Source organism: Aythya fuligula, chromosome 3 (genome assembly GCF_009819795.1).
Source record: "Aythya fuligula isolate bAytFul2 chromosome 3, bAytFul2.pri, whole genome shotgun sequence".
Taxonomy (NCBI): Eukaryota; Metazoa; Chordata; class Aves; order Anseriformes; family Anatidae; genus Aythya; species Aythya fuligula.
In genome coordinates this window covers 112,647,872-112,671,652 of record NC_045561.1, presented here as the reverse complement: position 1 = coordinate 112,671,652, position 23,781 = coordinate 112,647,872, and the positions used below count along the sequence as shown (strand labels likewise).

The 23,781-nt window shown below is 37.5% G+C and overlaps 1 protein-coding gene across 2 annotated transcripts in view; it reads right to left on the bottom strand.

Annotated features, from left to right (window-relative positions):
• Nucleotides 1–384: 384 nt before the first annotated feature.
• Nucleotides 385–23,781, bottom strand: part of PTCHD4 (patched domain containing 4) — an 84,165-nt gene continuing 60,768 nt past the window's right edge. For both annotated transcript variants that reach the window (XM_032184068.1, XM_032184069.1), the window contains exon 3: nt 385–2,424. In XM_032184068.1, the coding sequence (XP_032039959.1) occupies nt 791–2,424 (1,634 nt within the window). In that variant the 3' untranslated portion in view covers nt 385–790. The remainder of the gene's footprint in view (nt 2,425–23,781) is intronic.

Here is a 23,781-nt window from a genome sequence, read left to right as displayed (position 1 = left end):
GAATTTCACAATTCAGAAATGCCAAAATGTAGGTATGGTGATAGCAACCAGCTGTGGCTTCTTGGGATAAATGGCATATGTCAGTTTTAAAGACACTAAATATTACCTTTTCAAATGGCGAATGGTAATTTCTTCTCTTATATAAACAATAACTCTCTCCCTTGGCAGTGCAGCTTTGCCATCTAAATTCAGACTAACTTGAACTGTGGTGTTGTAGATATACTGAAATTGGGAAGTACTTTGGCTTAGATTGATTATTTAAACATCAGCTTCCCATGTGCATAGGTTTTATCTTAAACAACTTGCTCAAGAAAATAAGAAAAAAATGCCATGGCATTTTAAAATCTCTCTTGGTTTTGTTCCCTTTTCTCAACTTCAATGTTTTGTTTGTTTTCTTGTGGACAATTTTATCAAAGTATTCTGTCTTTTTTCACTACTGTTTACTTAGTAGTAACTTTTCTTTTCAACTCCGCTTCAGTCTTAATTATGACCGATCAGGTAATTCCCATTATAGCTACAGTTTGAGATTCGGGAACATTTAATGGCCAATAGACTTTTCCCTGGTGGAGAATGAGGATTCAAAGGAAATATTTGTGGTTATTTTTACTTTCATTATTTTTGTTAAAAAAAGTTTGCACCTTGATGTGTCATGAGTACCCCTTCTTGATCTTCCTTTGCCTTGTCAGACCTGGCCAGCACAAGCAGCTGAGATCTTTGCTCTATTTTCCCTGCATCTCTGTGCAACACTTTTTTAAAAAGAGGAAATATTATTATTTTTTTTCTGAGCCTTTCAGACTGCTGTCACATGATCAGGATTCTCCTGAATTTCTATGCATTCGATCTCTTCTCGTTCCTTTCTTTTGGCTCGTTTCTTTTTCTTGTGGTGCTTTTTGGAAGGTGGGAAAAAGGTTAGAAAGACAGGCAAAATAACAAAACAGTGCAGAAGTGTGCAACTGCCGGCAAGCAGCAAGCATTTGAACAGTGTGAAGGTCAAGTTTGAAGGCACAAAGAGAAGGGGGACCAACCCAATAAGAAAAGAAGAAATGTTCTGCAAAATGGCTGTCCCATGCTCTTGGAGGGAGTTCTTTATACACTGAGTTCGGGTGTGCTCAGTCGCTAGTACAAATGTATAAAGCAGGGGTGCACAGTGATCTATGGCAAAATTCAAAGTGTAGATAAGGCACAGTATAGAAATGCAATCCATGTCTACATTCCATAAGGTCATCAAGCCAAGGACACCCAGTTCTATTGAGGTGACACTGAGAATTAACCAGAAATTTCCTAGAGGGTGGATAACCAGGAAAAAGGTCAGTATTAACACCAGCAGGATGCCAAAACCAGAAATCAGGACAGGCATAGTTACTGATAAACCATAGTGATCCATGAAAACAAAAGTAGGATTGAATACAATGAACTTGATGCTCTGTATAAGAGACAGTGGTCTCAGCTTCTCCAACAATTCCACTGCCTCCCTCTGTGTGTTTTCACTAGTCCTGGCCACCAGGTACAAACGAGAAGCAATAATGTTGTTCTCGTCTCCAGCTTTGGAGAAAATGATGTCATTTTTGAAATGTTGGAATTCTGGCTTTTTTAAAAAGGAGCTCTGGAGGATACTGATAAAGTCACTTTTGTTGGTTGCACTAATGTTACCCACTCGAAGGTACTGGTAATACTGTTCAATCCAGGACACTGTGTTAAACCCCTGGCTCAGTGTTTTTAGGTCTTCTTGCACAGTGCCATTCCAGTACTCCAGAGGTTCATAAATATAGAAGCCTATCACTGGGCTGTAGTTGCTGAAATACTTTTGCTGTATGAGGGCATAGGATACACTTGGAGACTCACTGGCAAGAAGGTTGATAATATTGGCTCCATCATTAATCTGTAAGCACCCCATAAAGGAGAAAGAGGCATAGATGAGATAGAGTATCACCACAAATGGTTTGACATAGATGTTGGTAATCCACTCATTGTAATGCTCTCGGAGGAAATGCTGGATAAAGTGATGCTGGTACGGGTTGGTCTCATGATGAGAAGTGTGTTGATGGCCATCGTTCATCATGGCCTGGAACCACACAGGTTTCCGGTCCAGGTATTCTGCTGAAGGGATTTTACAGCAGAAGATGCTGTGATAACGATTCTGCTCCAACTGGCCAGCAAAGACCAGGCAGGAGCCGAAGAAGGAGAAGATATAGAAATAGTTTAACAGGATCGAGACACACATGTTCTGGCAAAAGACTTTTACAGCTTCAATGTTGGTGAAAGGGCTTGCACCCATGCCGAAGGCTATAAAATACAAGGAGCTTGTCATTGTATAGGAGACCATAACATCTGAGTAGGCATCCGCTACTCTGTCCTTGAATGGCAGATTCTCTCTGGTTCGGCGCCATCCTGAAAGAAGTTCAAATACTCCTTTGGTTCCATGACCTGAAATGAGAAAGCAAAGCATATACATGTGCACAGATAAAGGAGGTTGACTTTTTCTTCCTCCAGCAGTCAAAAAAAAAAAAAAAAAAAAAAAAAAGTCAGCTAATTTTTTAAGTTTTGTTATGATTTTGTCAGCATTAAAACAAATGAGAAATTGTAATGTGTCTGTGTAAAGCTAAATACCAGAAATAATATGCAGATATTTAGATGAACAGCCTGATATTCTGAGACTTTAAATGCTTATCATTCCTGCAATAAAATGGTGAAATATCATTTGAAAGGCACCCATTGATTTTAATGAACAATTCCCAAATGAACTGTCTATTTAAGAAAAAGGAAAACATTAAATTTAGTTTAAGTTCAGGGTTCTCAAAATTCCTTGTGGCAGCTTACTACATCTTTCAAGGTTTAAGGGATTCATTTTGAAATGCTTACTAATAAAAATAACGTTTTCTTCCAGAAAATAGAAATTAATGGTATTATTGGAGAAATAAATTGGTTTGACCAAGAGACACCTTGGTTCTTAATGCCTGATGAAGGAAAAAATATACTGCCATCAAACAACCAGATGAATTTGTATGTTGGTTCTATACCTTCTAACTAAAACTGGTACTTCTCAGTGATTCTGTGCAAATTTCCACACTATACTAAAGCTGACACATTGGTGATAATGATGGAGAGTACAGGATTGGATAGATCCTTGGTTCACACTAATTGTCTGGAAAACTTGTGTTTTCTTCATGATTATCTCCCTCTCTCTCTTCTTCTCTCTCAGCTCTTCCTGGCGAGAAGGAATTCCTTTAGTTCACATAAGCAGACATTCAAGAAAGAGACAGAGGAAAACAGTGCTCCAGAGGTTCTTACTTTATATTAAATAATTCTGAGAACTATTTTAGACATATATACATATTTTTTTTCTACTAGAAATGGAAGCTTAAGACAGATTTCCTGTCATTTTACACATCACAGCCACAGTCCAGAAAATCTACAGCAATTAAGCTTTGAGACAGAACGAAAAAGTTGAAGCTAAGCTTACTGGAAAAAGTTTAACCCGTAAAATATATCCATTATATATGTATATATATTCACATAATATGTGGATTATATATATTTGTTATATATCTAATATATGTATATCATATATACATTAGATATGTATTCTTCTGTTATACATGTATATAATGTATACTATATATATATCATATGCATATTATATGTATATTATAATTTATATTTATATTATTCTATTTACCAGTAAAGAATTTAACTTTGGGAGGAAAACATAAGATTAAAAAAAAAAAAAAAACTAAAAAAAACAAAAAAAAACACAGCTAAAAGGGTTTGACTATCAAACAAGTTTTTTGTTCAAACATTAAAAACACATTTTAATGACAAAGAGGAAAGTTCTCTGCACTTTGGATCAAACCCTGGTAAAATTCTGAACAAGATAATTAAACACCTTATTGAGCAGAGAAAGAAGTAGAAGGAGATTGCAGGTATTTCTTTCTCTGCTCTCTGCAGTGGAACTGCATGCAACAAAGCAGGAGCTAATTTTCTTGTAACTAAACCAGAAATGTGACCAGGAAATTTGCAAATAATGAAGTGTGTAATAGTAAACGAAAAGTCTGTTGAGTTTTTCTTTTTTCTTTTTTTTTTTTCTTTTTTTCTTTTTTTCTTTAAATTGTTTGGATTCATACAGCTGCTTATGTTGCCCAAAACAGACTCCTGACAGCCATTCTAGACAGGGTAGATTACAATATAAACTGACAAGTTCTTTGAACGTTACCTGTTTTACTGCAAATCAGTATCCCCAGTGAAAGATAAATATACAGTAGTACAGAAATCTTGCAGTTAGTAAAAAGCTTGTGTGGCAATACTGCTATCTTATGAATCAGTAACTTGGTTCAGGAGGGACCTTGGAGTCCCTGGTAAGTTTAGGGTGAGTCAGTTCAAATTCCCAAAGCACAGCTGTCTTGTACACTGTCACATTTGGACTGTCAAGCAGAAAGAATCATCTCTTTGGGCTGAGAAAAGCTGCAGAATCAAATGACTTTGCTGTGATTTTATATTGTGCTTAAAGTATGAGTGTAAGTACCCTGCAGTGTGTGGAACAGGCTGGATGGTCATCACTTCCAGTTCCCATGGCCTGGCATGGTTTAATATAATGCTATAGGAGCTCTTATTCTCTTTTGGGAAGAGTAGATTTTCCTCATGTCTGTGCTCACTCCATCTAATGACTGATTTTGAAATCCAGACATTTCTGATGAAGGGCCCTGTAATGTATGTCATTATGTCTTAAAATTTGTTCATATCCCATATGTTCATATCCCATATTATCTCTCTCTTTCAGAACCACCTTCTTGCCCCTTCTCTTCCAGTTTTAGGAACACCTCTTTTCTCTCTCTTTCTTTATATTCTTCTGTTATGAGGAATACCAAGGGGGTGAATAGCAGCACAGGATTTCTACTCCTACTGCTGCTATCTTTCCTCCTACCTCCCTAACCCATCAAGTCTCTTCTACTGGGGGCAGAAGGATCATACTGAGGAGAGACGCTTATTTCTACCTCTGAGTTCCCCCTCATACTCCTACTCTCCCATGTGCCCAGGTCTGATCTAAGACTAAGGGAAACCATGGTCTACAGAGCTTACATTTTGAACCCTCATTTAGGGTCTAGCGGAGACTCTGATGTCTTTCTTCTGTTCTCTAACATGACAGTAGCCACACTGGCTCAAGCCAAAAGTTGCTCTTCTTCTGTATAATTGATGTTAAGAAGTATGGGGACAGATTTATTTATTTTATTTTTTTTAAAAAGATGCTGGAAATAAGGCACATATAGAATATTTTTTTCCATTTCAGCTCTGAGAGTCTGGCATTCAACCAAAAGGTCTGCCAAAACTAGAGGCTGTATTTGCAATGTCATGTTTGGAGACATTGAGGGACATTTATTCATCCATCAAATCAAATTTTAAATTCACTCATACTTTCGGCCATCAAAACTTCCTGCTACAAGAAGCTCCATAACGTTATTACTTTCTGAATGAAAAAAATACTTTTGTTTGGTTCAAACTCCAAGCCAGTATAATTTTATGGCTGAACTAAGAAAAATGTAAAATTGTTGTTCCATGAGCAATGGCTTTAATCAAACCTCATCAAACCTCCTGTCCAAAGGATGTGTTCTTTTTCCTGGAGTCACCCATGTTAACATTCCCAGCATCCTTCCTCCTTCTGACACCTCTCCTTGACCACATGTCCACAGGTATGCATGTGTTCCCTGGGTGGCTGTCCAAGATACTTGTTCTAATTTGCCATCTGGATGTACCAAATACAATATAAAATATCTGAGTTCTGCCTTCTACTCCTTGAGGAGATACTAATCTGGGACATTTTCCTTTTCCTAAAATTCAGTTTTTACAAAGCTTCTATGATTACAATAGTTTATGAGATCTCTATACTTCTATAGGCCACAATAAGGGCCTTCTGAAATGGATTTATAATTTGCAGGGTATTGTTATATGTATGGAGGCAATAACTAAGGGTGCCTTCCGTAAGGAATCAGAGCTAAAAGCAATTGTAAAGCCAAATTAAAAAATAAAAATTAAAAATTGAAAATCTAAAAACAGATACTATGGATCATTTTAATGTCTTTAGTTTGTAAATTTATCAGAAGTCCTTTCACCAAAACACTTAGAGCTATGATGAACTGGCACTTTTCAAAGAAGCTTTAAGTGAAGGAATGCTCTACTAGCTCTATCAAAAATTTACAGTACTATTGATTTTTCTCTGCTTTATCCAAGATCTCACTTCTCTACCCACCTGCAAGATTATGTTCACAGTAGCATCTTTACAATGTTTTTGTAGTAATACATACCTACTTCTTTTTTTTTTTTTTTTTTTCCCCAGTGATATGTACCCACTTCTATGGTCTTATGTGTTATGTTTGTGAAACGTATGTGTACGAAAAGACTACCCAAGTGTGCATACTAGTATGTATGCACTAACTTGTGTTATACTCAAAATTTAAATACTCTAATTAAATTCATGAGTTTTTGTTGTTGTTGTTGTTGTTTATTTTGGTCTTGTTTGTTTTTGTAATAGAGCAAATAATGTCTTAAGTGTAAACTGACACTAATTTTCTTATGATTATCATTGCATGAATTTAAAACTTATGGATAAACTAAACTTCATCTGTTTCACACAGATACAGGAATTGGAGAATAATTCCCGTAATTCCCTTGCTGCCAATAGAAGAAATCTTTCCTTGATTGGTTTTCCCACATCATTACTCTGATACCAAGTTTTCCAGTCAGCCTCTGTTCTTCTCCCTAAATAAGCAGGTCTATTGCCCTTTCCCACAATGGATACAAATCCATTTTTTTCTGAACTGGACAGAAACCAATATTTTCCTGACATTTCTGATGATTCAGACACCACAGTCTGTGAAATTCTATTCCTTCAGCTCCATCACTAATGTCACTGATAAAATTGACAATGGAGTTAAGTTCACTGAGCGGTTCTAGGAAGGTTTGCAAGGTCTTTGGCTTTGGGTCAAAACTGTCAAGTTTCTCTGGTGTTAACATGACATGAATGAAGTACAGCAATTTTTTATTTGCTAGACAAGCAACAGTCTATGACTACTTAAGAAGAGAGAAGACAACAGATAGTATAAATCCATTATTTGTGAGGTTAGGAGAGCAAATAGGGGAGGCTGTAGAGAAAATAGAAGCGTATAAAGCTTTTGCTGCCTCAATTTTCAAAACAAAAGGTTAATTTTGACAAGATATTTACCATCAGTTTGAAGAGGATAGGGATAGAAACCACAAGAGTGAAATAACATTGAAGAACACTTGATTCTATTAAATTTATTTAAGCTGGAAGAATACGTAGAAATTAATCAATTAGAAGCTGAGCCAAAGCAATCTCTGAGCTATTGGAGAATGAATGTTAATGGGAGGGTCGAAGAAGAATGGAAAGTACCTATATCTACAGTACCTATATCTTCAAAAAGGAGAAAGAAGAAGATCTGCTGATTGCTAATGTTCAACAGATTAATTCATATCTCAAAGATTAAAAAAAAAATAAAAAAAATATTACAAACCAATTTGCCATCAGTGAGATGATAGGAAAGTGATTAGAAAAAAATAATATAGATTTATAAAAAACAAGTAACTTCAAATGGACCTCATTTCTTGCTTTGAAAAGTAACTGTCCTAATGGAAAAGAAACCTGCTATCTATCTTAGTAAGTCTTATAAAATCTTTCTTTTGGATTTCGGAAGTTTTAAAATATTATGGTGCTTAGTATCTGAACAAGGAAATTAAGGGGATACTGTTCAGAGGAAGACACAGGAAACATATACATGTATTCATCTGGTTGAAAGTATGCACATAAAGAATTGTTTCCAATGATCTATCAGTTTTCAGAAGGACATTTCAGAAGGACATTTTGGCCTAGTTCTTTTTTGGTATGGACACTTGCAAAATTTTCATGTGAGGCTAAAGTGGGGAGGAATTCAAATCCTCTGCAGAACAAGATTAGAATTTAAACTGGGAGAAGTGGTCAGAAATTTCAGAATGTCAGTGGATGAAATTTTATGTAGATAAACACAAAGCAATACATTTTGTGAGGAAAACAAATGAAAGAATTACTTAATAAGGTATAAGTAGTAAAGAAGATGTGAAAGGGAAGATTGTTCAAAGGCTATGGAGAACTTCAAAGTGAATAGGGAGTAAGTCAATAATATCCCTTTACAGCATGTAAAAAGCTTAGCCTAGATGGTATTAACAGAAATACCATACAAGATTTTGAAGGCAATATTATTACTATTATTTTTTACTTTTGCATGATGGAGGCATAAGCTGGAGCACTTTTTTGAAATGGGGTATCATATTTATTTTTTATTAAAAAAAAAAAAAAAAAAAAAGGGAAAAATTGATGTGAATACCTTGGGGAATAAAACCAATAAATGATAACCTGTTTGTGGAATACAGAAAGCACAAAAAAATACTGAATTAATTGTCCTTTTTTTTTTTTTTTTTTTTTTTTTTTTTTTTTTTTTCCCTTACAGACTAGAACATGGCTGGACACTCAATAACATTCAGCATGAAAAAGTTATTATAAAGAAGACAGCTATCAATCATTTCTCATTTCCACAAGGAGAAGGACAAGGAAACATCAGCTTCATTTGCAGAAAAAAAATAAATAAATAAATAAAAGGAAGGGAAAAAAAAAAAAACATTTAGGTTACATATTAGAAAAACAAATCTTCCTCTCTCTAAGGTTTATTAAAAACTGGAACACGCTATTTAAGAAGGTCACAAAGTGACAAAGTGTTCTAAAAAAAAAAAAAAAAAGATTAAGAAATGTCAATGCAGGTGCTATGTATATCCCTTGTTAGTACCGTGAGGTGAATCCTGAGGTCTCTTACATTTCTGCTTTGACTTAAGATAATGAAGTGCCTAACTTTGGTTAAGATACTTCAAAGTACCTTAGCATGAAAACCAGCCTTTCTTCAGTGTTTTCTTCACATGACTTTTCAGCATTCATCTTGCTTCTGCCACAAACTGTCAACTTCTTGGGGTAGGAATTTCATCTGAATTTATCATTCATCATAATATCCACCAAGACCCCAGTATGAAGCCACTAGAACTGCTAAAAGGAGGTGCAGCGTTCTGCCAGTTTTTGTAAACTTTCTACAAAGGAGGATGAGCATGACTGCGTGCTCTTTTGAATCAAGGCACAAGGAAGAGTTTGCTTCTATAGGTGATATCCACTTTACCTATGCTGTATTTCAAATGGAAACTGTAATAGGCACTGTAATGTGACTTTTAATCTGTCATGGTTTTGTCTAGGATATAGTTAATTTTCTTCATGGAGGCTTGTATGATGCTCTGCTTTGGATTTTTGATGAACATAGTGGGGATAACACAGCAATGATTTAGTTGTTGCAGAGCAGTATTTGCACACAGCGAAGGACCTTTCAGCTCCTCGTGCTGCCCTGCCTGCAAGGAGGCTGGGGGTGCACCAGGAGGTGGTAGATACACAGCCAGAACAGCTGGCCCAGGCTGGCCAAAGGGATATTCCATAGTATGTATCATCATACTCAGCAATAAAAGCTGGGGTAAAGAAGGAGGGGGGGGGCGGGAAGCAGAGTGATAGTGATGGCGTTTGTCTTCCCAAGAAACTGTTCCACGTGGTGAACCCTGTTCTTTGGAAAGTGGCTGAGCCTGCCAATAGGAAGTAGTGAGTGAATTCCTTATTTTTTTTTGCTTGCACATAGCTTTTGCTTTACCTAGGGAACTGCCTTTATCTCAGCCCATCAGTTCTCACACTGATTCTCTCTCCCATTCCACCCAGGGAGAGTGAGCAAGCAGCTGTGTGGGGTTTAGCTGCCTGCTGGGAATAAACCATAATATAATCACAAAAAATATCATACAGCATTAAACTACAGGAGGAAAAAAAAAAAAAAAAAAAAAAAAAGCTTTAGAAGCGAGTACCATAGCACAGCTTTACTCAACATTGTTGCAATAAGATGCTCAACCATTACATTCAATTTTAATTAACAGCCACACCCGTAATCTTGTCATGTATATATAGACAGCAAGGACTGATTTCTTTGAAATCATTGAAGTGGAGAGGAAATACATTTTAACCTAAAATTAATTGCTGATTTTCGAAAATGAGCTTTCCATTATCCATTATTTTGTCTAGAAAAAACAACCTATAACTTCTTAAGGGTGGAATCCCTCTTTTTTTTTTTTTTTTTTTTTTTTTCCTCCCTGGGAGTAGACAACCAGGGTATATAGAGACTTTTTCCTTCCTTAACATAAGAGAGCCCAATTCATCTTCTGGAACAACTGGGCTTGTTTTATCTAATCAATGCCTCATGATAGTGGGGGCCATGGCCATTAGTAGTATATTGACATGACCTAATCTCTGTGTAATTAAATGTTTTAAGACCACATCATCTATTTGGGTGAAATAGACTGTTAAGCCTGCAGTATTCGGAAGGTGAGTCTGTGAATTAATGCTCTGTTCTAGCTTTAAACTTTATAAAGCTATGAATTTATCCAGGACTATTTATTTCAAAATATGTCCCCTTTTTAGATAGCTTAGGCTCACATAATCACTTTTTTTTTTTTTTTTTCTAATTTCAGCACAGTGCAATGTATGTAGGATTAATTTGTTCTTCTGCCTAATCACTAATATTAGTACCCCTACTTTCATTTTGAAATCTGAGGCATAAAGAAGTTAAGCAAACTGATCACAGAGTGATAATTGTTAATTAAGGTACTCAGTTGAGCAAGGAATTGATATAATTTTATTTGCATCCACATAAAAGGCTACATATAATTTTAACAAAAATCATATTTTTAAGAAAGAACTCAGCTGGTGCCTGTTGAGAAAATATTCATTGCTAATACTGTGAAATACCAGCTTTCTCAAAACCAAAGTCAAAAGCTGTGATCACATCACCATCCCAACATGGCTTCTTTCTTCTATGTCAGCTATCCATCAGACATCTTCCACTGTATTAATTTTCAGGTGTAAAATTTGACAATGACATTTCAAATTTACCTGCAATATAAATTTAAGTACATGAGCTGACCCTCACTCTGATGTGCAGCTTGATTATTTTTATGTAGTTTAGCCAGATACTGGGACACTAATTTGCAGACTTGCTTGATCATCTGAAGAGGAACTGTTTGTACTTTCCATGGCCAAGGACCATTAGAAGGGAAGAAAGAATATAAAGGATGATTAATCTACTTCTTTAAGGAGAGTAAATAAATCCATGGGGTCCCTGGTGCAGAAGGCAAGAAGGATCTGAAACTTGGTGAGACCTCAGGCACCATGAGGATAGATGAGGAAATGTGTACCTTAATTTAGATCCTCTTCCATGAAAGTAAATCCCAGGGCAATGCATCTGCGCAAGAACTTAAAACTTGGCCGTGAGGCTGAGTAAAGAAATTTGCAGCTTGATTAAGGATAAGAAAAAGGTAGTGTACTTTGTGGAAGTAATATAAAATATATGTTGGATAAAAGCATGTTTTTCTTTTTATTTCTCTTCTTATACTCTAAAATAATTGAATTGTAATTGAACACAGTTGGATTGCTGGCTATACATTCTCTATTTACTTTTTGCTTGTGTGCTTCCTCAGTGGCAACTTGGGTAACTAGGGGGGTCTGACCCCCTAAGACAGGTGAGGTACTAAACCTCTCACACAGTGGTTAATGTTTCAGTGGTTAATGTTTCTGTCTCAGTCCAGTATCTCAATGAGAGAAGTGAAGTAGGTTCTCATCCTACCTTTAAGACACCTGGAATGGTTTAGATTTTGTGGATTAAGGATATAGCTGTGGAAGCAATGTCCTCCACTCACTAGCATTTCCCAAAGATTTCTTGAGCCAAATTGGTTATCAGTGCTATTATAGTATCTTCTGGATGTCGTTGAGCTTACAACAACAATTAAAGTCCAGTCAAGATCTGCTGATGAGTCTCCTGCAGAAATTTTGTTTTCTCTAAACATAAGATTTTCATCTGGACATAGCACTTTGTGATATTAAAAAAAAATATCTAAACAGAAAAATTAAATCATTTCTATGTATATTCTCCTTGTGATGCCATGGCATATGCATTTTTTCTCCCATTTGAGCTAACCAGATTCATGCAGACATGCTGACAGAGGACTTCATACCCTGCTGTGTCTTTTCCTCTTGAAAAGTACACAGAGATGAATTGTTATTTTAAATGACACATCCCTATCATAATAAATTGGCTAATTTACAGAGCTGGGTTCAATAACAGGAGTGTTTAAGCAAGTGCAGTGAAATCTCAGCTAGCTGAGCCATGCATCTTCAGCAACAAGGACCTCAGGGAAATCTCCCGTGCTACACAAGAGTGTTGGTATTCCTAGATTTTAGCACTTTCAACAGAAACAGAAAATGCATTTGAAACTATTAGTAATATCATAAATGAAGTCAGTGATGCCTAATGGATATTCTGAATTCCTTGAAGTATTTCTGCTAGTGAATGACCACTTTGCAGGCTTGCACACATTAGTACCTCCCACCTCCCAGTGGTGGTGCATCCCCTTTGCATTGTGAACCACTTCAAAAAAACAGCTGCAATCCTGTTGTGCATCTTGGGTCATTTCAATTAAACATTAAGACTATGACTGATGCCTTGATGTGTGCTCCATGTGACTGAATTTATTTCATTTCAGATGAGCACTTCTAAATGCCTTTAAAAAAATCCTGGGAATTGCTGCTGAGACCAGAACATAAAAGAGTTTGTTTCCTCATAGGTATTTCAGTGGAGACCGACAAATATCAGCTATATTCACTATGAATGTTTGAGGCTAAAAAGCAATAAGGAAAGAGGAAACACTTGATTCTGGCTGGTGTTTGCTATATACTGGCCTTTCAGAACAAAGCAGTATCAGTCTATAACTGCTCCCACAAACTATTGCAAACTTCATCAAAGCCAGAGCTGCAGTAGATGGTATCTGTGAAGTGACCATAACAGGAGATGGTGACTGCTTTAGCCCAAGATTACATATAAGCAGCGACTTTTGAAATGAAAATGTCTCTTGGTTAAAAGATTTAGATTATGAACCTGATTTTAGACTGCTAAAATTATGTGATATTAATCATATTTTCTGTCTTCATCCTGCTTTCTTTAATCCTTCCATTGCAGAAGGAAGTCTATGCAGCAGCATATTCTGTAGAAGAAAATAACCTAATGATGTACCAGTCATAGCAAGTCTTTTTGCTAATTTGCCTTCTAAGATCCCGAGGAATGCCAATCTGTAAAGTACATCAGTACCAATCTTTTGGAAACACAGACAAAAACTGATGCTTCATTTGTTCTTTTAGTCTTCTTCTGCATGCTACCTTCAACTAATCAGCTCCAAAGTCCTTGCCATCCCCATCAGTCTACCCTTTCCCATCTACATCAAAATGAAGAATCCCAGACATAAGCAGCCAGCTTATGTCTATCTGAGTGAAAGCACACAGTGATCATTTACTTAGATATCATACCCCTTCTCCACATCCTCAATCTTTTATCAGTTTCTATTTCTCATACTTTGGACTCTCCAAAGCAAACTCTGTTAAGGCTGCTTATATAGAGACCAGCATAACAGGACCTTGATCTTGATCTGAATAAGAGTAATTAATTCTTAACTGAATTTGGCATCTTGGATTTTAAATCTTATCCAATTTGTGATCTTCCGTATTGAAAAGGCCTTTCTAGAGCTTCACCTCAAGCAGCACTGTGTAGAAGCTCAGGGCTGAGCTCTGGAAATGAGCCAAAGACCTGCTAGTTCAGACCTAAACACATTTCTAAATGAACCATGTTGTCACCAATTTGTATTCAAGATTTTGCTTTCTACAGTTTGTTATAAGGTCAAATTTTACAATTTTTCTTGCTTAGAAGCTCCTCTTCTTCTTTTTGAAAGTGAAATATTTAATAGCAACTCCCCCATCTCATGCATTGAAACAGAGCTGAACATTCAGTTGAGATTTCAACAGATGTGATTAGTCAGCAGACTGCAAATCTCATTTACTGAGATTTACGTTTGAGCTTATATATGCTGCTTACAAATCGTATATAAACTTGGAATCCCACTTAGTTCTCTGCTGTGCTTAGCAATGAATTAAAATGCTTCTATCTTTTTCTCATCGAAGCCTGTTAACAAACATTGTAAACAAAGACTGCACATATGGAAACTGTCATTTGTTGATATAGGTTTAAGTGACATACAGAAGACAAGAGAATGCATTTAGATCAAGCTATTAATGAGTTTATTATACACTAATTTATGCTAAAAGAATAGGATGGATTTTTGACACTGAGCAGTTTTGTTTATCAGCTAGATTTTTGACTAACAACAACCAAAAGAAAATCAGATGAATGAGGTACCAGTGATTATTCAGAAATGAAAGTGCTCTGATCTAGTGTGGCTTCTTGCACACAAAAGTGCTAAACTTGAATTATTATAGACACAATGAGTTTAATTACTTGTTAATTACTCACATGGGAGAGTAGTTGTGGATTCTTCAAAGAATCAGGATAGGACCATCCATTTGCTTGAACAGCTGGAAGCTGTCCTGGACAAAGTTTTGTGTGAATTTATCTCCCTTTGAAAGGGATACAGAGAGTCTGATAGAGAATATTTCTCATACATCCCCACAGCCTAATGGGGCACCATCATTTTAGTCTGGCTGAAGCTCTGTTCCTGTGGCTATCTTGGTTCATAGTTGTGCTAAAGAGTGCAAGTACTGCATCTTGGCTGGAATAGCTCATTTTCAATTGCTATCCCAGGGCCAGGTTCTAGCTGAGAAAAGCAGGGCTAACTTTTATCTCAGTAAGTAGTGCAGGTCAAATACATTCCTTCTCTGATAATTTCTGCCTGAAAATTGCTCCAGCTGGTGACACTGTGGTGCAGCATATCGCATGCCTGCTCTTCACTCAGCCACTTAAGTTTTCCATCTAAACTCCTTATCCTGATGTAAGAACACACCTCTTCTACAATGAAGAGAGAGCTCCAGACCGAAGTGAACAAACCCATCTGCTGCTAGGGTGATATTTTTAACAATGCTCTGAGGGCAGAATTTGCTGACATTTATTTACTTCAGAAAAGAGATGGGGAGGCAGAGCAGGAGGCACTGCTAGCCTTTTCCTTCTGTCTGCTGGGTGTGAAAGAAATACAGAGGACTGACTCAGCAGTTCAAAAGAGAGGAATTAAATCTCCCTTTCTGTTCCCCACCAGCCAAACCCAGGTTCTTCATTTCACGAGAATGTGGAGGAAGGCTGCTCTGCTGAGCCAGTATTTGGGAAGAAACCCTCTGCCATATTTCCAGTTTGCCCTTATGAATTTACCTTGGGTATCACAGGATGTAGATCCAGGATCTGTAGGTTACTTAAATACCAGGAATCAAACATCAGTGCCATGGGATGCTGTGATATAGGTATTTTTTCAAATGGAGTGCAGGATGGTTATAATGGTCCTCAGTATACCTTTGCGTGGGCAAGATCCCATTCCCGGACCTAAGAGCTCACTCTCTACATTGCTAGACAAAGAATGAAAAGCAAAATGAAGCAGAGTGAAGAAATGACTCATCCAAATGACTGGGTTAAAATCCTGCTCCTTGTATGTAACTCTATTGAAAAAAATACAGCTGCAACATATGGATGCTATTCTGGCTGCTCCACGACTCTCAGCTAAACACATATAAAAATTGTTTTAAAACCTGTAACACTGTGTAACATGGGCCGGTCATGAGGTTAAGAGGACTTGCATACTTTCCTAGAGGAAAACTGCATTAAAAGGGTCATTAAAGTCAGAGACAACAGATCTGGCTCTGAAAGCCAGTGAACCAGGAAGCAAGTGGAGCCTGAGGGAGTAATTATGCTTGACTTGTTGATACCCCCATTTTTAAGCACTTGCTATTGGATACTATGAGATAGAGGATGCTGAACTAGATAGACCCTTCAGCTTGAACCAATCCAAATGCTCTTTTGTCCCTATGTGTATTCTTATTTTAATGCTGCCCACATTAATATCCTATGCATGTGAAGAATAAATTAAAGCTGTGCAACACTTCCTGCCCACAATTCTGGTGTCTTATATCCCCTAAGTTTTGGCTTTACTAATTTTAGTTTTATTTTAATGCCATTTAGAAACCTGTCTTTGAGCTGATGTAAGTTATCACATTCACTACACAGCCTCAAGCTTTATTTTCCCTCTCCATTTGAACATAGCACTGATTACAAATTGATTCATTTGCTATAGATTGATACAGTGGTATAGTGGTGGGTGCATCAATTCCCACATGCACTACATACATTAATGAATATCATGACCTTATGAATTTGTTAGAGGTGTCACCCTAATTTTACAGCAGGATAATTGATACAAAAAGAAATCTAGTTTTAAAATACCACCAGGATCCATCCATGTGCATAGAGTTGACCAGGCCTGGCAATTGTCATGTATCACAGAACTTGTATTACAATTTATATGCTTAAATCCTAGTATCTATCAATAATATGCATATACTGTATTTGGGAGATTCATATCTTGGTAAAGCAAAGTACAGAAAAAATAAACCATACAAACCAACAGGCATCCGTTAAACTATGTTGCTTTCCCAATTTTGAAAATAGCAGATGATGATGCTTTTTGCACAAGCTCTCAATGCCTTCCTATGGTGCTCTTCAGCCTTTTCAAGAGGCAAGGCTGACACTGACAACAGTCTCTTTCCCTGCTAGGGTCTGACTTCACGCCCAAATCTCTGCCCAGAGGTCCTGCACAGAGCTGGAATTAAACCCACCAGCTCTTTCCCAGTTTTGTGGTGCATGGCCTCATCTCCAAGCTGCTTCTCATAAAACCTGGTGAAATGTCTGTAAATAAAACACAAGATGAGCTTTCATTTCATGGCAAAGCTCCCACAGACATCTGATATACCCGGTGTTGGCATTAAAAATATGAGAGCACTGGCTTGTGCAGGACTTAAAAAAGCCTTTTCCAGTTAGCAGCTTTTAGCTGCTCGTTAATGTAGCTGAAACCTGACCTTTAGCAGTCTGTCCCAGTGGGGTATAATTAAGCTTTTCACTTAAGTATCATGCTGGCAACACTCAATGTAGTCCTAAAGTGATATATGAAAACTATTTCTGTTTTTCTGGGGGGTCCTTTCTGCTGCGGCTACCAACAGCAATGAACCTGCTGGTTTAGCTGCCCATTTTTTCTACATTATTTTTTTGATATCTATAATTTTAGGTGCAAATAATTTTGAACATGAGATTAGTTTGAACATTTACTTTGCTATTATATCAAGGGGGAATAGAGTGGAAGAAGGACTGGAGAGGGAATACCTTCTCTGATGAATTTTTTCATTGTACGTATGTCTTTACAGCAGTCATTGAATATTCTACATCCATTCTAATTAATTAAACATTTCTAGGGTTAAAACTCTGTCACCAAAGCCAACTCATTCAGTCTAAGCATCTTCATGGCATTATTCATCTTCAGCTTCCAAAATAGAATAGTCACATTTAAATCCTGCTTTGCACCTGGGAATTATTTGGGAAAGTGCCCTGGAGAGAACAAAATCATGCCAGGGATCTAACTATTTAATACAAAATAGAGAATTACTGCCCTGGTCCTCTTCAATAGAGGCTTTAGCAAAAGAGTGATGCTGGTCTGTCAACTGTGCATGCACAAGAACCCTGTAGATGCTGAATTTCCTGGTCCAGTTAATATATGTAACTTTCATATTTATACTTATAAACTTGGGTGAGGAGTCTTAATCCCTTTGTGGAAATGGGAGAAAGCACAGTATGCTAATATAGTTTATTGTTCTTTTGTGGAGATGGCTGAAAGCACTAACTTGAAAAGTTGAAAGCACTGGTGGGAGGGAGAGAGACTGCCTCACCTTATAGGATAACTGACACAATAGTACATCAGTAATGCCAGCTTTAGGACCAGACACTAAAATATTCTGTCATTCCTACCTTGCAGATTACTGTGTGTATTTGCTAATTTCTTCTGCCATTAAGAAACAGACAAGTTTTGCATGCTAATAGGGATTGAGGGCATGATCTCTGCCTCTTTTCCTTCTCTAAAAAGTCTAACAAAGAGGACTTTACTCCCTGTAAAAATCCCAGTGCTGTGAAAGGAAAACGAAGAAACCGCTAGATGCAGCTCCTTCAATCTTTCTGCTTTTGATTCTTCTATACAAGAAGCAGGGTGCTGACTATTCTCAGTGAATCACTGATCTCACGGCATACTTGTCTTTATATTACTTTTATGTCAGCAAAGCTTTGTGAGTAGCACTTCACAACATGTTCTCAGTGCACTGAATTTACTTAGGCAAATAACAATAAATATAAAATGAATGAACTATTTATATAAATCACTGCAATTTAAATGTGGAACAGAACCCAAAATTATGTTTTGTTTTAAAAAGACATTTCAAGAATGTTTGCCTCCTACAGAAACCTATATATCAGTTGATTTTAGATGATTGCTTCTGAGAATGTTGCCCATTCATCCAAACTATGACATTGCAAATTGCTGTTTCCCTCCAGTTTTAAAGAACTAAAAGTGATTTCACATATTGTCATAAGTTATCATTACAAGACTGAGTCAGAAATTTGTGCAGTTTTAGTCTATATCTCTTGAGCTGATAAATGATTGCTGTTCTCATTCATAAGGCTCTGACTGTACTGCACAAGTTTAAAAGAGTGCTGAATAGAAACCAGAGCACTAGGGCAAAAGTAAAAAGCATAACAGCAAGAAGTATTAAAGCTTGTTCTCTTGTAACAGCAGTGGAGGTCTGTAAGATGTACCCTGTGTCTTCCAAAGTGTAGTTTTCAAGAAAAGTAGAAAGTTATTAAAACAAACATTTATCCCTAGAAAAAAAATAATCCTATGTAATCTGCATCTTTGAACTTCCTTTTAGATATGATGTTATTCTTGCAGATGTAATTTCTTTATTAAATATGTATTTTATATATGTATATATTAAATGGGAAGGCAAGAATATCATGTAACCATGCTCTCGCTATATATAGAGCTCTGCAGGACTAGCACCAGAGTCCTGCTACCCCTTACCATTTTCTCAGGGTTTGCAGTGAATCTTCTAACAGCTCCAGTTTTTGGTGTCCTGTACAATAATCCTGACACTCAGCTGAACAAAATGAAGATTTTTATGCTCTGCTTTTTTTCTTCCATCTTCTCTTCACCTTCGCTTGTCTCAAAAAGTTTAAAGACAATTTCAAGGTGAATTCTGCTACAAAACTTCCCCTGTGTTAAACGTTTTTTTTTTCTTTTTCTTTTTTTTTCTAGGCAGTTCAGCTGGTTTGGAAGCACTTCTCATGCTTCTGGAAAAGTTCCAGTGAACCAGAATTATCACCTTTCTAATTAAAGACTCTACTGTCTTAAAAGTTGTCTACGAAACATAAGAGGTCTCTGTCTTTTAATATATCTATTTTTTTTGCTGAATGTCGGTTAAGCAGTAAACCAAACCACTTTACCTCAACTGCTATGATTTCAGCCAGCACACAGAACACATATAAAGAGCTAATTAATTTTATAGGATATTGTTCTCAATAACAGAGACTTACATTACTGTTTTTCTTTTCCACATTCTCAATTCTTGCTTTCAAATTTAGTTCCATGAGAGTTGTCAAATTGCTATGAATCTCTTAAGAACCAGGAACTGAGAAGAAACTACAGATTTCCTCAGTATCTCCTTGCAGGACAGAGCAGCAAAGGAACTTTTCTGTATTTCCTCTAACCCTTAATACCTGACAACTGGCCAGCAAGCCCAAGCTGCCATGACAGTCACACATGCATTTCTCTAAATCAACCACATCTATCCTAGGTGATGCCCCACATCACAGATAGAGACAAAGAGGCTTGTGGACTAAAGACGGGTTTTGGAGCAGCATACTTGGGAGGTATTCTGAGGATAAACAACATATTGAAACAATATTGAAACAGCTGGAGTCAACACATTGCTAATTTTGGTGCTGCAACCAGTCCTGCCATTCCTGGTGACATGGGAAAACAGCTCATGCTGGAAACGACCATGACCTGGAAGAGCTGTGTTAAGCTCCGCATGTGACAGGCACAAGCTACAATGGGGTAGGTCACCTCCTGAGCATGACGTAGTGGGGCTGACTTACTCTTCTCCCCCAGGCTCCTCATTTCTGCTTCCCTCTTTTCTTTAGGGGTGAAAGAAGAGTTGCCTACCCTTGCAGGATGCATGTGGAAGGGACATAATTGTGATATTTATGGAAGAATGTATTTATAAAAATTAAGAACATGTCTGAAGCTGATGGTATGGAGAAAAAGTAAGGGATAAGACAAAGAGCTGGTGTTGTTTTCACATGAGTGCATAAGGGACCTAGGAAGACTTTGGGAGTACTGTGGGAGAAGGTGGAGAATAGAAAGTACTTGGGGAAGATAGTGCACAAGGATGCTTAGCAGTATGGTGAGAAGGTGTGGAGCTCACCTGGCAGCATGGGGGCAGGGATAAACATGTTGGGGACATGAAGAAGGATGCATTTACATGCTAGTTAGTCACAAGAACCACAGACACAAATCTATTGAGAAATAGAGCCTACAATCATGGAGGAGTGGGATACATTAGGGCAGATTTCTGGTCCCTCTCCATTACTGACCGCTCTGGATTGAGGCTGTCCTACAGTGCAGGAGGGTTAGCCCCTGCTGTCACTTCATGCAGACAGCTGTTGCAGAGGTACGCAGTCTGCTCTGCTCTCTGTGCTGCTCACCAGCTGCCTGGCATTGCAGATTGCTCCTTGCTTCCACACACAGGGGGGCATGGTCACAACTATTTCCGTTTGTAGTGATACGAAGCTGTTCTGATGTGCCTCATGCTGTGATGTACCAATGCAGCAGTTATCAACTCACCTTCCTGAAAACTGCTCCACAGCAGAGCACATCTTTCCAAGCTAGTGTGTATTTCGCCTAACTTTCCAAACTATAGACTTCTGAGTATTTGTAGTCTTCCCTTCTTTACTCCTCCAGTCAGTCTCCATAGTTCAATCCAATCAATACGACTGTATTTATATTGGTAAAGAAATGAAGGTAGGGACCATTCCCTGGTCTGGAGGCCAGCAGCAGGCTCTGGTCACAGCTTTAATACTATACTTCTGAAACAGAATGGCTGGCTCTAAAGAGTTCCTGACTTCTGATTTGTTGGAGAATTGCTTAGGAAACTGTGAGCACGTCAAGGACTCTGCAACCATACAGAGAAAGGGGATCCAATGTCCTGCTTGCCTTGTGGCACTGTGATGTTACTGGTATAGGTGCAGCCTGAAAGTCATCTGAAGGACATCTGAAGGACACTTAGATACCTTGAGGAGATCACTTGCTTTGAGTTGGTTTCACTCTCTTTCCTACGTAACTTTAGGTATTTCTCTAAGGTGTCTAATCAACCTATGCTCCCTCTGTAGCCAGAGAGACAGAGAGAGAACAATCCAGATTGACATTCTGGAGATCTACAGATGTCTGCCTCCTTCTACTAACTTATGGGGGCTCAGAGAGACAGAGCTCCAAATGTAGACAACACAGTTATGTCGGGTGGGATGAGCCTAGGTCTGTGCAAATAAAGATCGAGATTGTCTCAGGAATCTCTTAGGCTTGTTTGGTGAGGTATGAATTTGTACGGAGGCCAAGGAGGAGGCTTGCAAAGCTTGATTTCTACACCATGAGGTGGTCAGGCAGATTGACATATTTTGGCTGTTGTGCTGAGTTTGTTTCTGGGGAGTATTCTGAGACCTTATAAAATATGTGCTTATATGAAATGAAAGCTGTTGTAGTCTTGAGTTATTACTGTATGGAGGTCTGCCATCTCCATACCAACAATAGCTAGAAAAGATGCCCTTGCACAGTAAAGAGAGCAATATCTAATTAGCAGGGAATAAAACCATGGCATCAGCACATCATACAAATGTTATGGTTGCAAACTGCCAAGAAGCCTGTCATCAAATAATTTTTCTGTAACCCCTTCTGCAGAAAACTCCTCTTTGCCTTTGGCACTAGCTGTACGATGCTGGCAGATTTTATTACTTCTGAAACAGCAGAATGGGCAGTTTGTGTCCAAGCAAACTTGTCAGCAGCCCAGATGAAGGCAGGATGTGCCCATATATCTCCTCTCTGCTTCCTGGGCTTTCATGAACTGAGTAGAACAGAAAATGAAATGTTTCACCATTCTCAGTATTGGCCCCTCTCTCTTTATTTTTTTATTTTTTATTTTTTTCTCTTTTAGCACAGGTGATAGAGAGATCTTTTTCAATTGCTTTTGACAAACAGGTCAAAAAGCCTTGTTTGTAAGTATTCAGCTTCCATAAGAGTGCTAACCAAATTGCTTTAGGCTTATTTGAGAACAGATTTGGAACAAATGAGGAATCCTGATAGGAAAACTTTCAATCCTCTTTCTTTGAGGTAACCAACCAAATTGTAGTAATTATATTTACTTCTGTTTTCTATCTTTCTCAACCCCAGTTCTCCCGTTGCCTGGTGATTTGAAGATTGTGATGTAAGTGGACACTGGTGCTGTCAGGGAACAAACTCTGGATCTGGTAGAGTAAGTGCAGGTGCTTTACCATTTGATCTATTGGCAGGAAGGGGATCATTTGCTAATGATTTGCTTCATCATTTGCTAATAGTTTGTTTGTTTGTTTGCTTTGTTTTGTTTTGCTTTCAAGGGTCTAAAAATGTGCTTTGATTCTGGCCAAATTAAATATTTAATGAAAAAGTATTTTTTTTTCCATCAGGATTTTGTCAAGAAATGGAAGGAGAGCTAGATGTAAGTCTTTCAGATTGATACTCCCCATCTTACACCAGAATTTTACAAATCTATCAAGAAATTCTCCTATAGAAAATCCTTCACATGATTTAGAGGACTCTAAAAGGAACCTTGCCATTTCTGTAATGCCTTAATAAACACTGACTTTCACATCAGTTTTAGAGATCTTAACATGTGGTCCTAGATTGACATCTTGAAGGCTTAGCTTATTCACATTCATTTTTCAGCCCATAATTAATTTAAATGGGAAACAACCAGCCTGATGTTCCTTCAGCTCCAACTCCCAGATGTTTTTTCGGCGAGATTGTACATGGTAAACCCTAGTATTTCTCATTTGCTTTTCAAAGACACCAAGTCTAAGTTAGGCACCTGGGTTTCCTCTTGAGACAAAACAAATGATTAATTGAATCTTAAAATAGGTGGATGGATAGTCCTGTGGGGACACCCACCCCACATCACAAACTATTGAGAGAGTCTAGAAATCTAATTTTCAAACTGATAACTTTTGGTGCAATAATATGGAGCTTTTAGGCACTCACTACATTAAAAAAGCAATCGAAAATGAATGTAGATTTCCAAACTGACTGACATCTAAGTTATTTTTCCATCTATGTCAAGGGCATTTTTAAAAATCCCTCTACAAGCCTGTCTGCACGTGTAAACATCTAACCATTTTTCACTTTTCCCTTTGAAACTTTTGTAATTTGATTTATGCTCAACTTCACAAATATCACCCTACCAGTTTTCCTGAGAACTATTTTAAACCGAAGGCTGTAAAACTACTGACAATCTATATTCTGAGAAAGATGAGTGCACCAAGCTATAGTCCATTTTTTAATATTTATACATCTTTTCAACTGCTGAGTTCTTTCCTGAAAACTTATAATTCATTTAAGGTTCCATGTAATGAAATATTGTGATTAGGGGTCCATACTGAAAAGTTCACCATGATAGAAGCAAAAGAAAAAGTTGAACATTGTAGACATTTACATTGCTACATCTTAAGCAGAAAAGGA